General features: G+C 36.2%; 1 protein-coding gene across 1 annotated transcript in view; it reads left to right on the top strand.

Moving 5' to 3' along the window:
* GLS (glutaminase) overlaps positions 1–25,060 on the top strand; it is a gene marked incomplete at its 3' end in the record, with an annotated part of 62,828 nt that overhangs the window by 23,706 nt on the left and 14,062 nt on the right. Inside the window, exons 8-14 of the mRNA XM_082001721.1 lie at positions 7,172–7,204; positions 7,480–7,538; positions 8,672–8,738; positions 9,290–9,340; positions 11,762–11,938; positions 13,068–13,199; positions 14,929–15,021. Of these exons, the coding sequence (XP_081857847.1) occupies positions 7,172–7,204; positions 7,480–7,538; positions 8,672–8,738; positions 9,290–9,340; positions 11,762–11,938; positions 13,068–13,199; positions 14,929–15,021 (612 nt within the window). The remainder of the gene's footprint in view (positions 1–7,171; positions 7,205–7,479; positions 7,539–8,671; positions 8,739–9,289; positions 9,341–11,761; positions 11,939–13,067; positions 13,200–14,928; positions 15,022–25,060) is intronic.

The following is a 25,060-nucleotide window of genomic DNA, read 5'->3' as shown; positions in this document are numbered from 1 at the left end:
ATGTTTCTGAATGTCTAATGCTCTTATATAGCATAAAGTTACAAGAGTGATTCTTGCTGTACAGAAGAAATGGAAGATACTATACTTTGTACAGGAGCAATGCAGCTGTACTCTTGTGTCAGTCTTAACACTGAATTTGTCTGCTATTAACATACTATACAACTAAATTATGCTTAACTTCTATGTTACGTGGTTTCTGTTGGGATGTTAAATGTGCTTTCTTAACTAAATGTGTTTGGAAACAGTTACCCATATTTTGCTGAATAAGCCATAGCTGAGTAATGAATTAACATCTTTAGTCCATGATCTGTGACTTTTGGAAAGCTGTATTTTATTTTTCCTTAAAGCAACTATATATATATCTCTTGAAGTTGTAAATGGCATAAATTCCACGTAATACTAATCTTTGCCCAAACTTCACTTGTATTTTTTGCCTTTTTTTGGTAGCCATGGTACAAAAAGAAGCGTATCCGCTTAGAATTGTGGGGAACATGTCAGTCCCCTGGAGTTTTGAAGTAGAAAACTTAATACTGTTACTTCAGAGATCTAAAAATCTTTACAGCCTTTGTCTTAGTTATGTTTCAAAGTCCACTAGCTACAGTGTGTGTCCTACCTCCTATTTCCAAATCGTTGATTTTAAAATTACTTAGATAATGATTTTCTGTTATTTTATATTTAAAGAAGGTGTAAGAATTCCTGCTTAAAGACATTTATCTTTAATAGCTGTAGGTGAAAGAAAATGGCCTTAAGTATGACAGGTAAATTTATTCACATTTAATATTTTTTAAAGGTTGACTGAGCATTGAAATTCACTTGGATAATAGTGAATTTTCAAATCTGACTTAACACATTTGTCTGAAATGTCAAAATGTTAGTCCTAATCCAACATGCCCTACTGGTCATAAGGCAAAACATAAGCATGTGCCTCTTGCAGAAGGCACATAGTCCTTGATATTTATTACACCATTTGGTGTATTTCTAAATAGATAACACAGATTTGTTTACTGCATGCAATTGTGATATTTGTTAGAAGGTTGGGGGATTGGTTTTGCTGGGTTTTTTAATTTTATTTTTAGTTATTTTTTTGCTGTAATGTTCTGTTGAAGAGTATTGCATTGCACTGACATTTTTGCATGTGGTAACTGCACGTCTAATGGGCGCATATCATACTTATCACAATCCATTATTTGTTTTCAGTGTGATTAAAATGTAGATTATTTTATGTACTGCTCCCACTAAGATACCGTTTATCATTTGAATAACTAACCAAACTAAACATATTCTGAAGAAAATTACACAGAGGGTCACAGGTACAAAGTTACTTAATAGTTGTATTTTTTGTGAAATAACTTCTTTACAATCTGCGACTCTAAAAATATTCTGACTAACTATTCAGTGATTTAAGTAATTCACATTTATATTTTATCTAATCTAGGACTTTTTTTTTTTTTTTCTGGAAAAGGTGGCTTCATTAACCCATGTTTTGCCCTCAGTTCCTCTGCATTCATTCTGTTTAAGGTGTTACTTGCATATCCTGAAGACTGTGTGTGGATCCTAGAGCCCAAGAAAATTAAGGGATTATTAAACATGGTCAAAGTCACCATGTATGACAGATTTATCTAATGGTAGCGTGTTGATAGCTATGAAGAGAGTGTTTCTGTGTTTCAGTGTTTAAGAATGCTTTTACCTCTTTCGATATTCATTATTTTATCTCTTTCTGAGAAATCAATGTAAGAAGTTTTTCCATACATTGTACTTAATTTACCAGCTGTTTGTATGCATGCTTTTGCACACAACTGCCCTTAGAATCTGACATAAATTATGATTACTTGTGGATCAGAGATGATGCTTGGAGTAATCTTTGTCAGAAAATGCAATACATTTAAACTTTTAGGGGGGAAAAAAGGGTTCTTAGCATCACATGCCCAGTTCTGACTGCCTTAAGAATTTGGCAGTCAGAGTATGCACCTTGCAGCAGAGCATAGACCTAAACTGTAATGTATGTTTAGTCCTTGCTATCCATAATAAGTAATAAAGAGTATGTGCATGTTAAGTTGTACATCTGTTGGGCTTGCTTAGGCATGACTGTATCATACTTTCACCAGCTTAAATGGTTCTCCTGCTGACATGTGCTTGGAACTACAATGTATTTACGTTTTGGTGCCTTAACTCATAGCTCTGTTCTAACTGTACTTGCATTACACTCCACAGACTCTTCCAGCAATTTAAAGCATGTATCTACAATAAAAGTGCTTTAGCAAAAGGACATATTGTGGGCCAGTTCTAGTGAAATAAAATCTTTGAAAAACCCTAGGGACCTTTTCTCTTGTTTGTAATAGTGCAGCCATTTGCCTTCATTACTAGTTATAACAATTTTCAAATAATTGTTATCAAAAGAAAATTGTAGTGGCAATTACAGGAGTTTGTGGAAAAGTGATAGTAGATAAAATGGTAAATTCTTCCATGTCTCTGAGGAAATACAGGTGCTTGGAAGAAGATGATCCAGCTCCTGTACAGACTTTGTACAGACTCGGTGCCCTGTAACCACGCAGCTTTCTGTACATCACATTCACTGGCAAAAGTCTTTATTGCCTGTAGTATGGATAGATTTTAATGCTTTGACCTCCTGTTTTTTTCTTAAACCTTAAACTCAATTCTCAAAGCCTGTCAGCTCCAGGAATATCAGTGGTTGTGTGGGCAATTGCCCACTTCCACATATCTCCATCCAAATGAGATGGAGAGGAAGGGTCCAGAGTGAAATATGTAGGAGGCAGATGACTGTGGAAGGAGTCACCAGACAAAAAGGGATTAATCTTAAGTCACTTTTATTGTATGCTTCAAGATTCCATCTGTAGATAAAAGCTTTCCTAGTGCAACAGTAAAGGTTTGGGCAAATGCCGTGTATATAAATCCTGCAAGTGTTGACAACCACGTGCACCGTCTTACACAGACAGTGACGGTAGCCTTGGATGCTCAGTGAAGGGAGGTATGCAGTGTGAATGAATTCATGTGGGAAGCATTTAGATGTGTTGGGGTGGGCACAGCAATATTCATAGTCCTTGCAAAAAGTTTGGTGGATGAGGAGAATGAAAATGCTGATCTTACCCTGAAAAAAATTAGTTCAATGAAAGCTTTTCTTTTTTGTACAAAACATAAGAGGTGTATCTGATATACTTCAAAGCTTTCTAAATATGCTGATTAGTCATAAAATAAATGAGGCGGAGTGTGCTGGGAAAAACTGTCCAGCTCTGCCAAGGTGGTTTGCTGTTAGGATACTGTTAATTAGGGAACCTATATAGTTACGGTTATTACTTGAGGGGTGTAAAAATGCATGGTTTATTTGACAATATAGTTGCAATATAGTTGCAATAAACAGTACAGATTTAGCTTAATTGCTTTGTGCTACCCATTCCAGTTATCCTTCCTGATAGACTGATGTGTAAATGTACATACATACCACTTCAAAACATGTGATGATCTTGTCATCTTCTCTGCCAGATACTTGGTCTTTATTTTGGTGAAGTTTCCTCTCTGCGTGGGTTATTAATTTTCATGTAGTAACTAACTCTGATTGGAACATACATTCATGTTGTTCTGCACTTGCTTTTTAGTATAACTCAAGTGTATTGGATGTTGTTTGACATAGAATATGTAGTAGGGATACTTGAAATGACATGTATTGAATAGTCACATATGCAAGTATTTAATACCTGAAAGACACAAAAATAATTCTTACATGTATTTGAAATAGTAATACTAATATTTATCTTAGTGGGTCAAATACTGTCTGTGACAGTGTGCTCTCAAGTATTTCAGAGCTGAAAATGGCACGCTAAGCAGTCAAGACACCAGTTCTCACAGAACAGGCCCAGATTAACAAATAAAATTAAAAACGTATGTAAGTACACAAAACTAAGATAAAGACATTAATAGTTAAGTTAATGTAAAATGCACGAATGTAAAAAGTGTTTTTTTGCACTCTGACATAGTGTTACGATTCCCCCCCCCAATTTTTTTAAATTTGGCTTAAAAAAATTCCGGAAATATTTAAAAAATAATCTTCTATTGTTGGATAAACTTCTCATGATCCAGATGTTTTTATTAGCTTGGCTTAGATTCAAATTCCAAATTGAAAAATTATTTTAACAAGAGACGCTTGTTAAGAGCTTATGTGGTCTAATCATATAAACACTGAATGTTGATTGAAAAGTGGCTAATATTAACTGCTTTTCTAATAAATACTGCCTAATTTTGTTGTTGCAAGATCTGGTAAGTATCCATGGGTGTCTCCTTTCCTATGTATATGTAGGCATGCAACCACTTACATTTTTGCTAGTAGAAATACAAATAACAAAAGTACCTTGTTTAGAAAAAAAAAAAAAGGGGGGGAAGATGACTAAAACCTGACACAGTCAAAAAATTCAAATTTATGATTGACAGCCATAGTGTCCATTGTGGTTTTAAGCATTTACAAAATTTTGTTGAGCTGTCTTTTGCAAGTTTGAATTTTCTGCCTATCAAACTGCTTCAATCTTAATACTTTCAACTTCATTTTGTATTCATTTAGAAGTGTTTTTTCATGTGTATATACACACAAGCGTGTATACAGTGTGTATATGAACATATGTTCCAGTGAATGCACTAAGTATTTGTGGGGTTAGTGCATGGAATGTTTCCTTTGATATCCTAGACAGGTGAATTCTATGTGAACTTTTATTAAAATACTTTTTAAGAAATATTGTCACAGTGCCCCCAACCTTGTACACTTACCCAATCAAGCTAAAAATAAGAAGCACTTGTGCAAGAGCAGATGTTTTCTTGTCTCTTATATTTAAGTTACTGTGGAGAAGTGCTCGGGGTTCTTAATGTTGGGATTTTATGTTTGCAATTGGATTTTAATCATAGAATGTGTGTTGCCTCTGTGTCTCTTCAGCTTTTTTAGGAGGAGCAGCATACCTCTGTCAGCTGCTGAAAGAGGGAAACTAATATGTTGGGTTTTTTAGTTGTCATCTTGTGTATGGAAGCAAAGTTTTCCGCTGTAATTATGCGTTATGTTAAATCCATACTGAGGTGTTGGTCATATGATTACTTAGGCAAATATTTTAGGTGTACGAGCATCTAATTTCAGTAACAATGCTTTTGCGTTTGATATAAAGTACCTATACAACTGTGTGGAACATCAAAGACCAAAAATGCATCATCTGAGTTAGTGTCTTCCCAAATACGAGATCAGATGTAAAAAAGAAATATTTTTTTATAACAAGTTCATGTGGAAAAAGATTGCATTGAGTCTTTTGCCCACCAATTTTCTATGCTGCTAGTAAAGCCAGGTTTTTGTTGAAGGGCTAGGAATTTTTTTCAACTGGGAAAAAAAAAGTGAAGTATTATGTATTTATATTTTTGCAGAAAGCATGATACCTTTCTCCCTCTTTCTTTTTTAACAAAAGAGCTTGTTTCAATTTATTATACATGTCTAACCATACAACTATCAATGCAGCATCCCATAACTAATGCTGACCCACTTTCCCAGAAAAAGATGTTCATTGTGCATTTGAAAGGTTGAAAAGGTTTTTGTGGTTTAAATGTTGTTACATATTTTACAGCATTAGGATCTATGGAATATTTTGACAACTGCAACAGTTCAATGAAGTTGGTAATTTCTTCTTTTAATTATTTTTCATTGAACAGATTTGGAGTTAAATTTTTAAGACTTGTGTTCTGGTATATTATACAGGAACATTTTGATGAAATGTATCATGAATTTTTTTATCTTATTGCAATTAGCTAGAGATTATTGCTTTTAAGAGTAAGGTTATTAGCCTTTAAGGTAACCACTGGCGCATAATTTTGACAATACAGTGTGGTGTTCCTTTCAGCTAGTGATCGTACGTCTATGACTGCACATCCTCTTGTAGATGAGCTGATGCATGGGCTTCAAAGATTATCTGCAACACCCTAATCCACATACAGAGTGGGAAATGAGACTGGCTTTACGTATTTCATTAAGTAAAATACTGGTTGATATAAAGCTTCAGTTTTTTTCCACTTCCCCATTCCCATACTAAACGCAGTGCAAGTAGTGTCTTGACTTGTTTGAGATGTATTAAGCAGAATTTTGTCATCTAAATAGACTATCTTTTAAAACTAAAATTATTTCTAAAAATACATTGTTTCCACTTGTTTATGTGATGCCATTGTTTCTTAAAATTTTTCCAAAAATTCTACTTGGCTACCTCAAAAAATTCAAAACTCCCTAGTAGACCATGTGCTATTTTTTACCTCCCACCCCTCTTTCAATGTCTTGCTTAGGAATTTGTGAAAGATTGCCTGTCAGAGACCTGTAAAGAATTAATACATCTTTAACTGGCAGATACTACATTTGAGAAATGTTCTCAAATGTGGGGGGGGAAGCCCCAAAATAACACCCCTTCTCCCCAAAAATAACCAACCAACCAACCATAAGAGTTAAGTTCCACTAGCATCCTTGTTAAGTTGGATTTAGATTTTTTCCTTACATTACTAGCACAATGATGTACTCTATGATGTGAAATTCTACTTTTCTAGCTGTTTACTTTTAATAGGTAGGACATTAACCAGGTATTAATCAAAACAGATTTTTTTTATTAAATTATTTTCGTAGTCAGGGGTAACACTTTATTTTAAGTCTTCAATCTAAATTCTTCGTATGGATGTTAACAATGGAAATATTTTAACTTGAGTAGCCTGAACTCTCCTCTGCTCAGCTCTGTTGGTAATATAAGAATACCTTTGGGTTACTAATCTATAAAAAGTTAGTGTTTTCATTATAATTATCCTCATTGTAGTTAGTTTTGTATTTTTTACCTTAGCTACTACGTTTACTTATGCTAAACACGTAAAGTTGACTAGAGAGAACTTAAAATAAAGCATACCTTTTTCAGTTTAAATTCATTTCCAACATACAGGTGTTTGATAAGTCTTAAAGGATTATTTAATTTAAATTATAATTAAAGATTTACTTATCTAACACTTTAATTTTTTCATTAATATATGCAATGATTGTAGTACCTTATTCTTAATTATCCTCATACATTAGTTATATATATTAAATAAAAATCCTAATACTGTTAAGTGAACTAACTTATTTTCTTATGTTAACAGTTTTTGTAAATTATTTTTTCTTTTCTTGCAGCAAGGAGCAAATAATGCAGAAAAATTTGACTACGTAAGTTAATGTTATAACATTCCTTTTCTTTAACTAAATTGTGGTGAAAGTCTCAAGATGGCAAGGGAATTGCAAGTGAAATTTTAGTAATTTCAAATGTTTTCTCTTTTTATCTGTACTTGGCTGTATGTCCAAACATCTAGTGATGTGGATTACATTTGTAAAATTGTGTTACAAGGTTTAGGGTAGGGCTGGATTCAAAGTTCATCGGTTACGACTTTTTAACGTCTGAAAACGTTAGCGTGCTTTCTCCCCCTCCTCTCTGTCTCCAATAGGTGATGCAATTCATGAATAAAATGGCTGGTAATGAGTATGTTGGATTCAGTAACGCTACGTAAGTATTTTTTTCATTTAGTTTGTGAAGTTAGGTGGAAAATGCCTCAGCTGATAGTTGACATACTGAGCTTATGGTGAAGTTTAGTTATTTACATGGAAACCATCATTTCATCCCTAATACTAGAGGGCATCTTTGGCTTAAAATTTACAAGAACTGAAGTTTTGCATGTCTTTGACAGCAGTGTGGCTAAATCTCACATAAAAGTGTTGGTTACCTCTTTGAAGCTTCATTATTCTTAGTGCTCTGTTGGTGCTATGGCAGTGAAAGCTGTAAGTGCAACTCTTACCTTCCTGGCGTTCGTATTAAAAATGAAACTCTACATGTCGATGACTGTGTATCAAATGTTTAGAAAGCTTACTTTATACAATTGGGACTACTTATGTTTTTTTTTACTTCGCCCATTTAAAATATTTTCTGAAACAATTCCCTCCATTAACTCGATGTCTAGCATTAAAAAAACTTCGAGGGCTTTTTGAGGCAGCGCTGGGAAAATCATAAAGATTCCATACAGCACAGTGGCTTCCAAGTTGCTAGTTGGCACGTGTGTGCAGAAAAGCAGAATGAGGTAACTAGTGTTTTTCCTGAGCTTTGGTAAGTGTTGACCATGGAAGGAGCCAGACAGTTGAGAATTACCTACCCTTGTACTCATCCAGATTCCTCTGCTGGGTTTCATCCTGAACATAATCACCACGATAAACAGTGCAGCCATCCATCTGGTCGCTATTTGCCTTGTGACACAATCCTCACATTCCTCTCTAGTTTGGTCAGCGTTGCCGGTGAATGTCCCTTTCACTGCAGTTTGTTGTGGGATGTTTCATTCTGCTGTGGCCTTTTGAGAAACACCCTTAAGAGCAGCATCTTGCACTTCTTTGCCTTATCTCCGAGTCAGCTTACGTATATGTAGGTAACCACTGCTGTGTGTACTGGGATGTCAAAGCTAATTCACTCCAACCGGGTGTGCTGCGGTGAGCTGCTACGGCAATTTCTGTGCCGTTAGGAGAATGTTTGTGTTCGGAAGTAATGTATCATTTACGTGCAGTTTTACTGAATTACATGATGCGTCTCTGAAGTTCAGCAGTTTTTTAAAAGTTTGACGTGTTGTGATGTCTTTTTCTTTATTTTATTTTAAGGTTCCAGTCCGAAAGAGAGAGTGGAGATAGAAACTTTGCAATCGGCTATTACTTGAAAGAAAAAAAGGTTGATCTCTTGTGTTTATTGCATTTTGAAGGCTATGTGATAGCGTTTTTTTCCCCAGTCTGTACAGATTTTTAACTTATTTAATGTACAGTATGGTATAAATTACTTTAATACTGTATATGTTTTCATAGTGTTACTCAAAATGCAAATGCTGTCATTTAGAAAGTATACTTACATCATTGTAATAGAATACCTGTAATCTTTTTTCTGTGTCATAGCCATGATAATTTGTTTCATTCGTTGTAAAATGCATCACCTGTACTGTAGACTGCAAAATGCATCTAGGAGTTTTATAGTTTGCTGATGTAGAGATGTTGAAAGCTGTGCTGAAAAATATCTTAATACCTGGCTTATTGACCTTGCTGCACTGTTTATTTTTTTAAATCTGATGTGATTTATTATTTCTACTTGTTACTTCTAAATAAATACTTAACTTTAAATATGCCTAATGCTTCATCTGCTGACAGGAACATAATTTATGTCTCTCTAAAAGTGATATTTAAAAAAAAAGTCATAATTTTACCTAAAGACTCTCTATTTTTCTTCCTCAGTGCTTTCCTGAAGGCACAGATATGGTTGCTATACTAGACTTCTATTTTCAGGTAACTGACTTTAAAATTGAGACTCATTATAGACTTAGAATTACTATTATAAGCAGTAGAAGCTGATTTGTTCATAGATATGAAGGCTTTAATGGCTTGTAGTTAAACTTGTCAGCTTCTGTTAAACTCTATTTGGAAATGAATGATGCACATTTGACGTATCCCAATTTGCTTTTGTTTAGGTGATGTACTTAGGTATCTTTATTGCTAATGCAGACTGGCAGTAGTCTTTAAAACACTAGTAGTTAGAAGCTTAAAATGTCTTGTGTTACTTCAGTGAGTTTGACAAAATATTACTGCTTCTTTGGGTTGCTGCTCTTTATTGTACTGTGAAGTACTTGAAACTCTGTGTGTAACTAAAATAGTATATGCATGCTCTATTATAAGCTCAAGGCTAGTGTTATAAATGAAATAACGAGTATCTCCTCCTTTTTGTTTAATTCAATTCTTATGAGTAAAACAAAGAACCTAGTCATATATATATTTTGGCTCTCCCCCCCTTTTTTTTTTTTTCTTTTTCACTTTCAGCAAGTTACTTGCAACTGTCACAAAATGAAAACTTTTTGGCAAGTGTGAGGTATTTCCTCAGTGAGGGTTTCCTAATATTAAAACATTCACAACTGTCAGCTCTGCTGCAGGTAGTTCTCAAGAGGCAGTTCAAGTTGAGGTACTGATTCAGTCTAAAAAATCCAGAGTTTAGTTCTCAAAATGAATCGGGTTTTGATTCACGAGACTTGCTTTGACTTATGCAAATTATAAACAATACTTTTAAAATGCAAATTTTGTCGGAGTTTTTTTATATTGGGATGCACCTGCTCTAATCTTTAAATTGAATGACTGTTTATCAAGTAAGGTATATGTGATTAGCCTTAGTTGACCTCTTGAGCTGGAAACTAGGTACAAGCTAATAGTGTACTCTGAACTTCTGTTATTACAGAACAAAACTGATAATTTATTTGAATTTACTGTTCAAACATGCTTTTTAAGTGCTTCCTATCACACTGCCTCAAGTCCGGGTCTGCTTCTGAGTGCAAAGCTGTTCATAGGTTAAGAAATGCCAAAACTAACTTTTCTGATGTATTTTAATTTGGCCTCATTTTTGTGCATTATGATCGCTAATTTCATGACTACGTGTCACATTTTTTTCCCCCTTGCAAAATCCCCTTTTTCACTCCATACTCAGAAAAAGGGCAGCTCATACACGAGCAGCAGTGCTGGGTTTTTTTGTTCTCACTGTACAACGCTTACTTTCCAACACTCAGATTCTACTTAAAAGGCTAGTTATTTCTTTTTTGGGGGGGTTCTGTAATGTTCCTTCCTCCCTTGTGTAATTGGGAACTTTCTGAACAGGAATGAACTTATTTTCCTATTGTCTTTGTAAGATGAGGATGGATTATTCTCCTTTTAGAGAACCAAGGTACAAAATGCAGGTGCTTAAACTGAGAACCTAGAAACACTTTTTTTCAAAGTAGGTGATATTATGTAATACTTCATATGTTTAAAACACAGTTGCCATTTTAGATGCGTCTCTGACAATCTCTTGATTTGCAACTCCAGTTGATTGGACTAGGATGTATTGAGTTTGGCACCCGGAAAATAAGAATTCCAGGTAGTAACTACTCATGCAAACTTGGCTTAGGTAACTTCATGAAGTATCATGTAATGACTGTTTGGCAAAAGCAAGAATACAAGCACTAGTTTGTTTACTTTTCAGAGTAGCATTTCAGCTTCAGGTTGAAACCAGCTTATCTTTTGGTTTCTGCAGAAATGAGGCAGCATCAGGTGATGGCATCATATCACATTTCCTGATGTGTCACTAAAGTATGTATAGTCTGTATTGAAGCAGGGATCTTGGGAGAAACTATCGTGTGGTTGTATCTTTAATATGTCAAAAAGCATATATGAGAGAAAGGTGAAATAAGGCTGCATCAATAGGAAGTGCTGTCATTAAGACTTGCATGTGCTAGAGTTTGCAGCGTTAAAATGTACTTTTAATAGATGTGTGTGGTCTTCTAAGGCTTAAAAAAAGCCACACAAATCAAACTCAAACTGAAAAAAAGTCATTCTGTGGCTTTGCTATTATTTAAGCAAACACAAAATACTGAGATTGTTTTCCAGACCTCTTCCTCTCAAAGGAATGTGAAGGGTGGGTGGGGGGAGGAATCAAGCAGACACGCTAACCCGTGTAAAATACTTTCCCAAACTATTAAGAGGGCTTCCAAACACTGTTGCTGGGATCTTTGTAGTAGGAAGATTCAGACCATATTAATTGATGCTACTAGCGTCACCAGTAACAAATGTTATGCTACAGCTTATTTTCTGAAATGTTATTTCTATAGAGACATATTGTTGATCCTGCTGTAGTTGGCCTTATTGTGTTAGAAGTATCGGTTCTTATAATCTCAATTTCTTTTTCATAAGCTTTGCTCAATAGAAGTAACGTGTGAATCGGCAAGTGTGATGGCAGCAACTCTGGCTAATGGTGGCTTTTGCCCGATCACTGGTGAAAGAGTACTGAGTCCTGAAGCAGTCCGGAATACTTTGAGTTTAATGCATTCCTGTGGCATGTATGACTTCTCAGGGCAGTTTGCCTTCCATGTAAGTAGTTTCCAGTTATTAATTATCGCTGATCAGGATGATTAATCTGTGCTATTGTTTTCCATGTTCCAGGCCTTGCTTGCTTGCTTGCTTCTGAGGGAGGGAGTATTACATGAATTGTTTAGAAATGGAACGCACCGTATGGGAAAATCTCATATAGAATTCATGGCACTGCACCTTACCTTATAGTACTTATTATTCTCTGCCACTTCACATTTGGGAATCCTTTTCATGTTGAAACATAAATACTGTCCCTTAAGAAAGGCTATTCATGAGAGGAACAAGTCATTGATGTAGATGTAACTGGAAACATCATAACTGAAGAAATCCGGTACTATATATATGGTAGTTAAGGATAGCAGACAACTGCTTTTTCTTCATTAACTCACGCTGCTTCATGAATTGCCCTCATGTGTTGCCAGTGGCTGTCATACACAGCATATGTACCACGCTTCTATTTTCCAGCAGTATGTTTTTTATACATCAGTATTTCAAGGTGTACTGCATCTTATTTGTGTTTTCAGCATCTTGTTTTGAGTGGTTTTAGTTTTTCCTCATGCACTGCATACATGTAAAATTGATCGTGATACTTTGTGTAACCTAAAAGTTACAGCTTACAGAGCTATGGGGATATGTGACATGTTAGTCCCTGTTGGAAAAAAAGCAGTACCTTTATCCAGATTGTAAATAAGTAGGTTATTGTGTGACTTCATGGACAGACTCTTCTGTCTTCTTGGGTTTTTGTTTTTTACCTTTTCCAGTCAAGGGTTTTTTTAGGTATGTAGCTTTGTTGCAAACTGTTCATGATTGGTACACTCATGTACTAGTGCTTAGTCATAACTACTTTTTTTATAGTAGATTTGAATTATCGTCTTCACTGTATTAGTGACTCTCTGTTTTACTGAGAGCAAATAACTTTATGATCACGTACTTTGGATTGCCACAAATTGTGCTTCAGGTTATTGTCTATATAAAAGGAGACAAGTAATAATGCTTTCCCATCTTAAAAAGTTTTCCAGGTCTACATTTTGTAAACGTTGCATAATAATCTTCAGTAAAATGCTAACGTGTTGTGTTACAATAGTGAAGAACGCTTGTGGAGGACAATAATTCTCTAATTATTCTATAGGTTGGTCTTCCTGCAAAATCTGGAGTTGCTGGTGGGATTCTTCTGGTTGTTCCTAATGTCATGGGCTTGATGTGCTGGTCACCTCCTTTGGACAAGATGGGCAACAGTGTAAAAGGAATTCACTTTTGTCATGTAAGCAGCATTGCCTTTAGTGTTTTATTTTGTTTTTTGTTTTATGGTTTTCTTTTTTTTTTCCCCTTTTGCAGATGATGTTTACGTAGCTTCAGTTAGTATAGCGGAGATCTAAGTGAATTAAATAGTGATTCATTATTTTTCGATACATAGCAAGTTTCATCTGATCCAAGGGGTGAGAGTCCAAGAGGAGACATTTGCATTTCAGTAATAAATAAAACTTTAATTCAGTGAGCATTAAGAAAATAAGATGCCAGAAACACTGGAGAAATTTCTTGTGGAAAAGTTTTGAAAAGTAACACTTCATGAAGTCTAATGAAAGAGCTGGTCTCTTGTAGACTGCATTAGAAGCTGTAGAGCTCTATTTATAGACTTCTTTTCCTCTCCAGTCATAAAGTAAACAATTCTCAAAACATTAGAAATGCAACTCTGATTTCATTACAAGAAAAGAAGAAGATTCTAACGAACTATGGGTGTTCTGATGTATATTTTTACACTGATTTTTTGTAAACAATATGACATAAAACATGTGTTCACAGATCAGACCCAGTTGTTGGGCAAGCTCTTCCTAGCTTTGTCTCTTGCTTTTGAAAGGGCTGCGGACAGTCTGATAGCAGCATTAGAAGCAGGAGAGATTTTGCAGAGTACTTTGTGATGATTAATAAAGATGTTTTGTGGGAGAGGAGAATGTAAAGAATGTCGTCTTTTTTTTCTCTCCTTAAAACCACCTTGTAATACAGATTAAGTAATTATAAAGGGGAGGGGAAGTCTCAAAAAAGAGAAAAGTAGGCCATTTAGAGCCCCATAGGAAATGTGAGATTATTGGTAATGCTTTGGAAGTTGAAGGCATAACTAGGCTGCTCTTACAACAATTCCCCCTCCCTTTTTTTTTTTTTTTAAGTAGTGTTGACAGTTAAGCTGAAGTGATACTAGTTTGGATGGATTTCAGTTCCTAGGGTGAACACCTGTACGACTAGTCTTCACTTAGCTTATCCACAACAGCATGGGATTTACAGTATGCAAGGGTTTAGTTCATGTGTATGAGCAGTAGTTAAAACTGTTTATACTGCTATCTGTCTAATGTTTGTACAGCTGCAAATTAAGAGTACTAAGAAGTTACTAATTCTAGTTTAAATACTTTAAAGTTTCATATGTAAGAATCTTGTACTTTATAGTTTAAATATAAAATCATAGAACAATGGGTAGGTGAAGGATTTACTGCATTTATTCTGTGTTGTGAGACCTAAAAACTGATGGATGGATGTGGCATACAAGCAACATGAATGTAACATTCACTTTTAAAAATACAACAATATAGCAAAGTTCTGTAATTACAACCTTTCATGTTGTAATTCAAATGGAATTAAAATCTGTTATGTCACACATTTTGTTTCATCCTTTCGCTTAAAGTTTTATGTACTAGACTAGCCCAGACCATTCTTCCTGTTCTTGAAGTGTTTCATACAGCTGGAGTAGAAATGTATTAAAATAGATATTTTGCAAATTGCTACTTGGTTTGTACTTTTTTTAAAAAGGACCCTAAAGATGTTGTTAGAACTTAATCATATCATTGTATTATGTTCAGAAGTCCTTACAGACATTGGTATGGATTTACTAAATAAGCTTCTCTTATTACTGGTTTAAGTTACTAGGATATGATGGAAAACATAAGTGGTAGTATTATAATCTCATATGCAAATAATAATGTGTGTTCACTAAATACTTGCAGGATCTGGTTTCTTTGTGCAATTTCCATAACTACGATAACTTGAGACACTTTGCAAAAAAGCTTGATCCTCGCAGAGAAGGTGGTGATCAGCGGGTAAGTTAATATGTTGTTTAGTGAGTACTGCTTGTGGGCATCAGTAGAAATACAGAAAGTTCTTCTGTAAATGCAGAACTGCACAATGACATGTATTGCATCAAAGCTTTGAGATAAACTAGTTAGTTTACGTTATCAGTGGACACCTACCTGGGTGGACCACCCTATCGCAGGGTTTCATATTAGATTTGTAACTCCATTCCATGCAGTTCATCTCCCTTGCTAGAGTAAGTATATGGCATCTGATAAAAGTTGCAAAGAGTTTTACTGTACTGGTTGCCTGTAATAAAGATTTGACCAGCTGGTGGGCTTAGCCTTTCTGTTCTGTGCTGCAATGCACGAGATGTATGTTTAGCATTTTTTCACAGTGATGTATCGGAGACCATATGACTTGCTAAGAGTTGCGCAGGCAGTGAATTCAGGTGTTAGAGTGCTGGAGCCAAGTGCCTGTTACTAGGGAAGTGGCATAAGCAATCTCTGGGGGTGAATTGAATCTACTCCAGCGACATGTACAAAAAAGTCTGAGGGTGCTTGAGATAAGGAAAACATCTTTGCTTTTATTACCGTTGATGTTTTAACTAAGGCATGAAGATTTCAATAGGAGAAGATACAGCAGAATGATTTTTAAAGTGCTTCTATTTGCATGTATACATCTAAAAAATACCCATTTTGGAATTTGAATTTTTTGTAACTGGGAAAGAGAAAATATCAGTTTATGTGAAGAATCTGTTAGCATTGACTGCAAATATGGATTTTTTTCCTTCAAATACACTAATAAATGTATGTTGCTTGAACAACTAGCATTCCTTTGGACCAATGGACTATGAGAATCTCCAGCAAGAACTTGCTTTAAAAGAAACAGTGTGGAAAAAAGTGTCACCTGAATCAAACGAGGACATCTCCAGAACCGTAGTGTATAGAATGGAAGGTCGGGGAGAGCAAAACTAAACAAACGGGTTCTGGCTTCATTAAATTCTTCATTTTAAAAACCCTCAAGCATCTCTAGATTTAACTTTGATTTGAATATTGTTTGCCTGGTGTTTCATTTATATATACATTTTATGTAAATTCTGTATGCTATACCAAAAAGACTGTTGGAGTTCAAGGCGCAGGGGGCGGGGGGGGAAGCACATGCAAACAACAAAAAGCAAAACTGTTAACTGACTTTTGTAGTTACTTAAAACACATTTACTTTAAAAAAAAAAAAAAAAAAAAAGAAAAAGCTAAATCTGAATGTTTTCAAAGATATACCACTTTTGTGTATATCTGTTTATTTTTGTTTATATCTGAGAATTTTAAGTAAATTAAATGTAGAGCTAAGCAAGAACTTGCGATGTGTCCTCTGATCAGGGTCAGCATGTAAAGAATGAAGAATTTTAATTAAAATATATAGAGTAAAATAGTGTCAGCAAAATACAGCAAATTAATGAATCTCTAAGTAATTGTATATTAAGAGGATACAGATTTTGAGTCATGTTATTACTGTATCCTCAAAGTGCTTTGAACAGAAATGGATCCTTTGGATGTGCCATGCTAAGCGAAGATTTTATTATTTTTTTAATCAGACCTTTATTAATGCTGACATTTAAATAAAAAGAGAAAAAATGGCTGGGGGAAGAGGGCGGGGGGGGAACCTGCCTGTTTGCAAGTTAACTAATGCAGCAGAAATATTTCTTACCAGACTATTTTGAGTGTCTTGCTAGCTGCCTGTACTGCCAGCTGGTAGTGCTGACTCAGAAGCCTGCCTTACTAATAGCTGCGCTCCACCCTAGCGAGGAATGTACGCAAGCCTGGCTGTAGAGCAGGAACCAACGGAGCAGTGAGCAGGAAATAGATTCGGAGCAAAGCAGATAGGTAGATATTATTAAAACTGTTTACAATTAACTTATTTTTCAACCGCTAATGTGTGCGCATGATCAGAGGTTTCATTTACTTAAACATGAGCAAATTTTTAAAAAGTTGTCATTAATTGCTACTTTTTAAAGCAATAGAGAGTTTGCACCTCTGTCAGCTGGCTAAGAAACAGGGCTTGCATTCTTCTACAGGCAACTGCATCTGTTCATCTGCATAATTTGGTATTTTTGAGTATGCTGAGTAGAGCGTATCTTGAAGTGGTATATGTAAGCTTCGAATAGGCTCAGTAGGCACTGCTGGACAGAGGGCACGACTTGCTAAGTCCTTGACACTTGTAGCTATTAGATTCTTAATGATGCTAAAAATCTTAGAAAATTATTCTCTATTTTTATCAAGTTTTCCACTTTAAAAGCTTGCAGATAATTTGATATATCCCACCCCTTGTACACATCACGCAGAATCCTGTTTATAAAACTGTTGAAAACTTGTCCAAGCAATGATAAATGCTATTAGCTGGTTGAGTATTTTAAGAGACGATGACAGATAATTCCTTAGTAACACCACCACCCCATCTCTGTGCCCCCCTCCCGCAATCCTTCTCCTTTTAGTTTAATCTAAAACTCCAAAAAATGTGAGTTTTGCATAAGGGGAGAGTTAGGTTTTTGCTGCCCCTTTTTGTCCCATCTGGATGTTTGTGAAGTAAGACGCATTAAAGCGAAGCTGATGTTCTCTGGGAAAGCAAGATGTTCTTAATTCCTCTGTTTAGGTATTGTTAGTTTTGCATGAACATTTGAAATAAGCTCTGACTAAACCCTGAATAATCTTCATCTAGTAGTGTATATTGTAAAAGGATGGGCTTCCTGTCTTTGAAGCCTAGTATTGAAATGTTGGAGCAAAACAATACAGAACATCAATTTTCAGTGAATTTGAAGGCCTACTGGGATGAAGAGGTATCTATGTGATGCACATGTCGGTGATAAATGTCAGTCATAAACTGCTGAATAATAGCTGCTTAACATTCTTATCACTGATTATAAGGTTAGGTTTGTCAGTGCTTATCTCGGAAACAAAGTAAAATAAGTAAAGGCAAAGTCTTGAATTATAAAAATGCCTCACCTGCTTGTCGATGTTACAGTAAAGCAGTAGTTACAGAGACATAACAAGGATTCATATCCTGCAAAGCTACGTGTCTTTACCTGAAATACCCTCAATTGCAAGAGGGAACATAATGTGTCTGTGCTGCTAATGAAAAGTATTTACAGTGATGGCATGTTGCCGGTTAAATTACCGATTTAACTAAAAAAGGAAAATGTATGATGCAGGATTTGCTTGATCTGATTCTACACACGTTGTTTTCTGATTTTTAGTGCTATTTGAAGCTAATTCTATAAACATCGTTGAAGATGGAAAATTGTTCCGTCTGGGTTTCAACTCGAAAATAAAAATCTTCACCGTATTTATGTTTGTCAGCTACATACAAAACTTGCGGTAGAGGCAAGTCCTGCATGGGAAGTAGAAAGTTAAGGAAACTACTAGATCTTTAATATGCATAATAAGAATATTTAGGGTACAGCTTACAAAATCTTTACTTTAGGCATATGTATATATATTACAGTTTTGTAATATATGCTTTTGAAGCCTGTCTCAGAATTTAAGACAGCCTCTAGTTGGGAGGGGTCTGGAGGAGGCTCCTTTGGACCAATTATTTTGTAACGTGCCTACACTCACCGTTTCTTGTCGTGGCCCGTCGTGTCTGCAGACGGCTCTGGCTCACGGCGGGGGGGGGACACGCAGAGAGCTGGGACCGTGGTTCGGTCTGCCGCGACAGCTTACCCATGCCTGCGTTGTGGGTGGTGAGCGGCTCTGGCAGAGTGCAGTGATAGAGGCTAGTCACTGGATGTTTGAAGTCTGCAACGGTTTTAGTGTTCACCTGTGCTACAGTAATAGCAATTCTTGATATTCAAGCATTTTAGCTGTTTGTTTGTTTTTCTTTGTCAGCATCATTAACATTTCATTAGAAATGTAAATGCTTTTTAAAACTTTATTTTAGCATTTGTGTTGTACTTTTTGGCTCAGTTGTTACCTGTCTCGTTTTCCATTTTTCATTTGCATTGTATGTTATTTATGTATCTCTATTTCCAGCATGCTTATTTTTGTATTGTTTAATAAATTTATTTTAAGCTGATTTTTATTGTATTTTTTTCTCTCAATGGAGAACAGATTTGTACAAACACATTTTTGAGACTGAAGTGAGATAGCGAGTACTCGGTTCTAAAAAAAGATAAAGTTCTGGAGAAGTAGGTGGAATAAGCAGATTTAGTTAAACTAGTCATTGAAAACCTTCCTAAGATTTCTTAAACATTCGGTACAATAATCTAATTATTTTTCTGTCTGAACTGTTATCTTGGAAAATTGAAAGTAAAAATCAAAAGTAGTGAAACTTTCTCACCGTGGCTTTTCTAATAAAAATGTCATGGTGCAGTAGGATATTAACGTCACTGTGTATTTGTGCGGTTTTGAAGATACTAATTCAGTCACTTGGAAAAATACATGGTTAGTGGTACCAGTGCCAGGGTAGTAACTGTTGATCCCTGAGCATTATGAAATGAAAAATACAGCTTGTAATAAATCACGTGTGGAAAGAAAGGTGGTCCAAAAACCACATCCTTGTAGTAGCAGCAGCGGGGTCTGAACAATGATTAGTTGCATCTGGGTTCCTGGCAAAGCACTTGCCCTTTGTCACAGGCTTACTCTTTTTTCCTGTGAAAATGTATTCGAGGTACTAAATAGTAGATGTTTTCATAATGTGGTGATTCCAAGGCAAGATTTTGTCACTACAGACATGCCCATACTGAGGATGGCTGTAATTGTTAATTTAGTTTTTCTGTAGATGGGTTTATAAACTGCAGTTACTTGTACTGTGTTTTTAAAATTAGCTGTAGGTTCATTGTACATTAAAAATTGCATATGAAAAGAGTTTATTCTCTAAAAATCAGAGATGAGGAAAGGTAGAAGAGTAGTAGATACAAAGAGAACCACAGCTGATATACTGTAGAATTATTTTGGCTCTTACATTTCAGTTTTCATTGTGTATTTGTGACAAAGCATCAGTGGGTGGGTAGATGAATAAAAAGGCAACAGTCAGAAGAGGGTGGGTGGAAGGGGGGACAGAGTATGTTGTGTCTTCGTTGTTGTTATTTCTCCTGGTCTTGATACATGCATGTCATTGATGCACAGTAGTTAGCTGTGAGCGAAGTAGTTAATTATGGGCTTCATAATTTATGTATAATGTTTTAGTATCCTAACCATTGTTTGTAGGAATTTAGTATTTTATTTTTTTGATTTTGTTTAAATACTTCTGTAGTTTTCTGGTGGGAGTTCAGAAGCAGTTATTCCAGTGAAAGAATAATAGACTCTTTTCAGCGGAGTTCTTACTGGGATGACTAAATATGTAATAATTTGCCCTTTAGCGCAGAGCATCTTTGAGGAATTTGGTTGTCACAAATGTCTGTAGTAGTTGCAGGGATAGCAAGAGGCTTTAGATCAGGTAGCAATCTAACTAAAACTTAATTTATTTTTTTCACCATGCTAGTGTCTTGCTCGTTGCACACTTCTTGTCCTCTCTAGAAAACACATGATTAAGTAGTGTGCTTTTAAAGGATGGGTCACGCTGCACAGCCCCATTTTCTTTCAGGAATTTACGTCCTGGTATGTTGAATAGTTTGCTGCAGTTTAAAACTGTCTACTTTGAATCAAATGTGGTTTCAGATTTACCATTTGCTCCTCCTAGAGAATGTTGCGTGCAAAATAGAAATGTCCTGTTTCCTTTTGCTTTTCATGCAAGTAGAAGTTAATTTTATTATTGGATTCTAATACTGCTTTATGCAGACTTCTGAGTATCACTTGAACACTAAGCATTTAGAAGTTTCTGCAGGGCTTAAGTGGCAGTGACTTCTGAAAATGCCCATGCATTTCTTCTGCGCGTAGCGGACCTTACGTGGTAGTTGCATCTGAAGCTGCAGTTTAACTAAATAAAGACCTACGATAGAGTTTAGGCTGGCAGGAGTGTGGTGGTGGCAAGCTTGTGGGGTTTTTTGCATCAGTTTAAGTAGTTTAAACAGAATTTAATTTAGTTAATGAAGCTGACATGGGTGCCTGATCTGTAGTAAGGCTGCTAAAGTTAACGGGACCCTGCAGGTTTTTAAAAAGGGAAAGACAAGCGTGTTTACACGTTGAGAGAGTAATGGACACTGGCACCTCGGCACTAAGGCTGATGAGGAAGCAGGGTTGAAGGAAGGACATGGGGAAAAGGAAGGAATTTTAAAATGCTTTTCTACTCTCAAAAATATTCCAGCCAGCTGTACTTTCATGTATTTCATTTATGCAGTGGGCATGCGGGCGAGCATATCTGTTGTAAGGTAACGCTTCCTGTTTCAGCTGCTGCTCTGCTCTGATTTTGACCTAGCTGGCACATAGCTGGTGCCTTCTGCAGTGTCGTCCGCACGCTTTCCTGGTGCCAGTTATGCTTGCAGAAAGCAAATGCTGTTTTCTGCCTCTCTTCTTTCCAGATTTCCTCCGATGCCCTTTACCTGATCCGTTACAGCAGATCTCTGGTTAAGCAGCGCTATTATTTTGTGAATTATGGGCAGTTGATTATGTGCGGTTGGGAGTGCTGCTCCTGTTAGAGATCGGGATATGATAACTTCATTATTACTTGGTCAGACTTGGAATAAAGTCTGGCTCCCCCCCCCAGTATTTTCATTTCTGTTAATCTGTTTGGCATCATGATTTTTCAGTGAAATTGCTTGAATTTGATTCTTATTTTTACATTGTTGAATATTCTGGAAATTTGAAGTAATTGTTTTGATAATCTAGTCAACGAATATCTGTTATTTTCCGTGGAAGGTTCTTTAATAGCTAAGTGCTGTTGTTATGTAGGCTTTTCACTTGAGCTGCCAAAGAGCTGGTGTACAGAATTTGAAGTATTCTTGTGCTCACTGTAAACTGGGAATTTCTCTTCATACTGTATCTTTTCTTAAATCAATTTTACTTAGCTGGGTGCGATCATCATAACCCATTTGTATGAAGTGCAGGAGATTCTAATGACCGTAAGCAACCTAAGAATGAAACCATAAGGTCGTAGGGCTTGGAAAGGATCATCTAGTCCAGCCTCTGCTCAAAGCAGGAGCTAACATCAGTTAGATCATGTTGCTCAGGGACTTTGCCGGTCAAGCGTTGAAAACCTCCAAGGATGGCATTTCTGTAACCTCACTGGGCAACCCGTCCTGGTGCTTTCCCACTCCCATTGTGAAGAATTTTTTCCAAACCTCTAGTTGAAATTTTCCCTTTCTGCAGCTTGTGATGGTGACTCCTGTCTTTTCACTGGGCACAGTGAGCTTACAGTCATGTGGAAAACTGGCCTTCAGGGAATCCTAGAAGTAGTGTAGTTAAAAATGGCTTTTGGTCAGCAATAACTAACATTTTCATTTCCTGTGGTATTTTCCTACCGGATCCTAAATATTTTCAGTATATCATTGAAAATAAAGGAATTTAAGGATTTGGAAATGCTATATTCCCTTTATTTTTCTATTAAAGAGTAACAGGCTAAATGCAAACATGGAAGTATGTTATTTGCTGAGGGACAGCATGTTACTATCAGGACCCCTTTGTGATCAGAGGGCTTATCAAAACAATGAACTGAGAACACAAGTGGAGTGATAGGAAGAGATAATGTTGCTTGCTTCCTGTTGATGTCATTCACTAGTCCAGCTTTTTCCTTGAGGCAAGCAACTTTATTGTTTGTTCAGGAATTACTCATTCAAAATAAATTTTTTTTGGACTGGTAGACCTGGTTTTGGTTATATGTGTAGCTTTGGCTTTCTCCATGGTAAGTGCATTTCACATGTCTTTTAAAGGACTTGTCTTTTAAACTTCTCCAACCTGTAATTGTCTCAGGACAACTATTTAAAATGTAATCTCTGTCTGAGAGTAAACTGTTACGATCAAATGTGTTTACAAACAAAACAAAAACAAACAAAAAACCCCCCACCCATGCTGTTGCAGAAAAGGATTAAGACTTATGATTAAGGACGTGGAGAAGCAGGCTAAAACAGCTGAGTACGTTTTGCCCCATACACCAAAGGCTGATGGGGAATAATATGACTGTTCCCAGGGGTTAGAGATAAAACCATGGAGGCAGAAAATCTGTTTAAGCTAATAAATATTTCCGACGCAAGAAAAGCAGGTACTGAATAAATAGTCTGAGAATTAGAAGAAGGTGTCTGGAAACTTGTTCCTAATAGTTTAGAAACAGTCCTCCAAACAAAGAGTGCAAAGTTCTGGTAAGATTTCCTCTGTTCTGCTTTCAGCCTGTAGGGTGTAATCAGTCTCTTGCTTGTAAATTTTTGGTAAGTATCTTTTGAGAGCATCCTCTTTTATTTTGGGAATAATTCTGAGTCCCGTAGTTAAGAGTAAACTGGCGTCCATAAATTGCGAAGTACCTCCAGCCCGGAGAGCGGGAGCATTACTCCGTTGTGTGGATATCAGTCATAGTCAATAGGTCCTTGAAAAGGCAGACATGCTTTTGTCCTGTCTGCTTAATACAGCTAGCCTCGCTACAGCACCCATCAGCACTCTGTTTTATTCCTGTGGCTATCGTTGATCCCAGTCCTTTGGTCCCAAATCTTGCAGTGTTAGTAATATCTGTATCCACTACTTCAAAGTATCTTTTTTTTTTTTTCCCCCTGCATCCAGAGTCAACTGGTCAGCATTCATTCCCCTTGTTAAGATTTCTGTATATATTCTGTATGCTTTTTGTTGTAGAAGGGTTTGCAGGGGTTAGCCCACGAAAGGACTGAACAGGAACTACTGAAGTCCGTACCATGAGGTGATGATGACCCTAAGATCCCTGTAATAGTTTTCTGCAAGGATTACTTTTTTTACCATTTTGGAACTTCCAGTCATCAAAATTTACTGACAAATCATTATTTCATTGCTGGTAAGAAATGCTGAAAAACGTTGACAGCAGAGTAGGTTAAAGTCTTTGAGGGGGTCGTTAATTTTTTTTTTTTTCCACTTTTATGCTTTGGACATGTCAGGGAGATTGAAGTATGCATTTGCCATCAATATTTTGGATAGAAATACTACCTAAAACTGAAAATTAGCCTGGTCTTCATCTTCTGACTGGAAGGGTGAAAGTCTTTATGCCTCTTTATGCCTTAAATGTTTCACTTGATCTAGTAAGCTTTTTGTTGAAATAACTTGTTTACTTACTATTCCTTTGTCATACTGTTCATGGCAAACAACACAGCAGTAACATCTTGTGTCATCAGGACAGGAGCCAGATTGGATTTTTCTGTTACTCCCTCTTGTTAAGTCATGGTTCTCTGGGACTGCCTGATTCACTCTAGTTATTCTAACTTGGTTTTCCTTATTAGGTCTTCAAAAATTTTGCTTTCTGGCACCATTTATGAATTTATGAATGTCCATGAAAGGTGTTTTTAAAAAATGAAGATGGGGAATCAGCCAACTTTAGGTCTTAAGTCTAGTGAAAGATTATTAAATTCTTACTTCATATTTTGGGACTTTTGTCAGTGATATGCTTAATTATGTTGTCTCCAAAAGTAAAAAGTGTGTTACTTCATTGATACTAGAAGTCATCAGAAACAGCAGATGGAATCAAGCATGACCATGCTCACTGCAATCTAGTCAGGGCAGTTCTGGTACTCAAGTTTCCCTCCCCAGTATTCTTACCTCTTCAAATCAACATAATCATTCCCAAAACAAAGTCCATGAAGCAAAGGGTAAGACATCTGTAAGTAATTCCGAGTAGCACTTGAGATTAACTACTCTTCTAATAGACTCATCGATTTGTCCAGGCATGCCTGTGCATGGGGAGGGAAGCTCTCTAGTCACTACATCATCATCATCTAAGGTCTGGTGAAGCTTCAGCATTAGTTACTAAAGCCTTTCTGTGTTGAAAAAATTTGGATCATCTGTGAGTTGTTATGGCATATCTATTACAGAGCAATATTGGCTGTGTCCATCCTAGTACCTGTTCTTAATATTGTGTACCATATTGTGCGTAAGGGAATCTTGAGGCTTTTTTGCAGGAGTTGTCTTCCAGCTAGAGAAGTTCCTGTTCCTGGGATCTTGTAATCTAATATTGATGGAGTCAGTGGCTCTG

Source organism: Phaethon aethereus (assembly GCF_964289735.1).
Source record: "Phaethon aethereus genome assembly, chromosome: 6".
NCBI lineage: Eukaryota > Metazoa > Chordata > Aves > Phaethontiformes > Phaethontidae > Phaethon > Phaethon aethereus.
The sequence above is the reverse complement of the archived record's forward strand: the minus strand, read 5'-3'. Positions and strand labels throughout refer to the sequence as shown.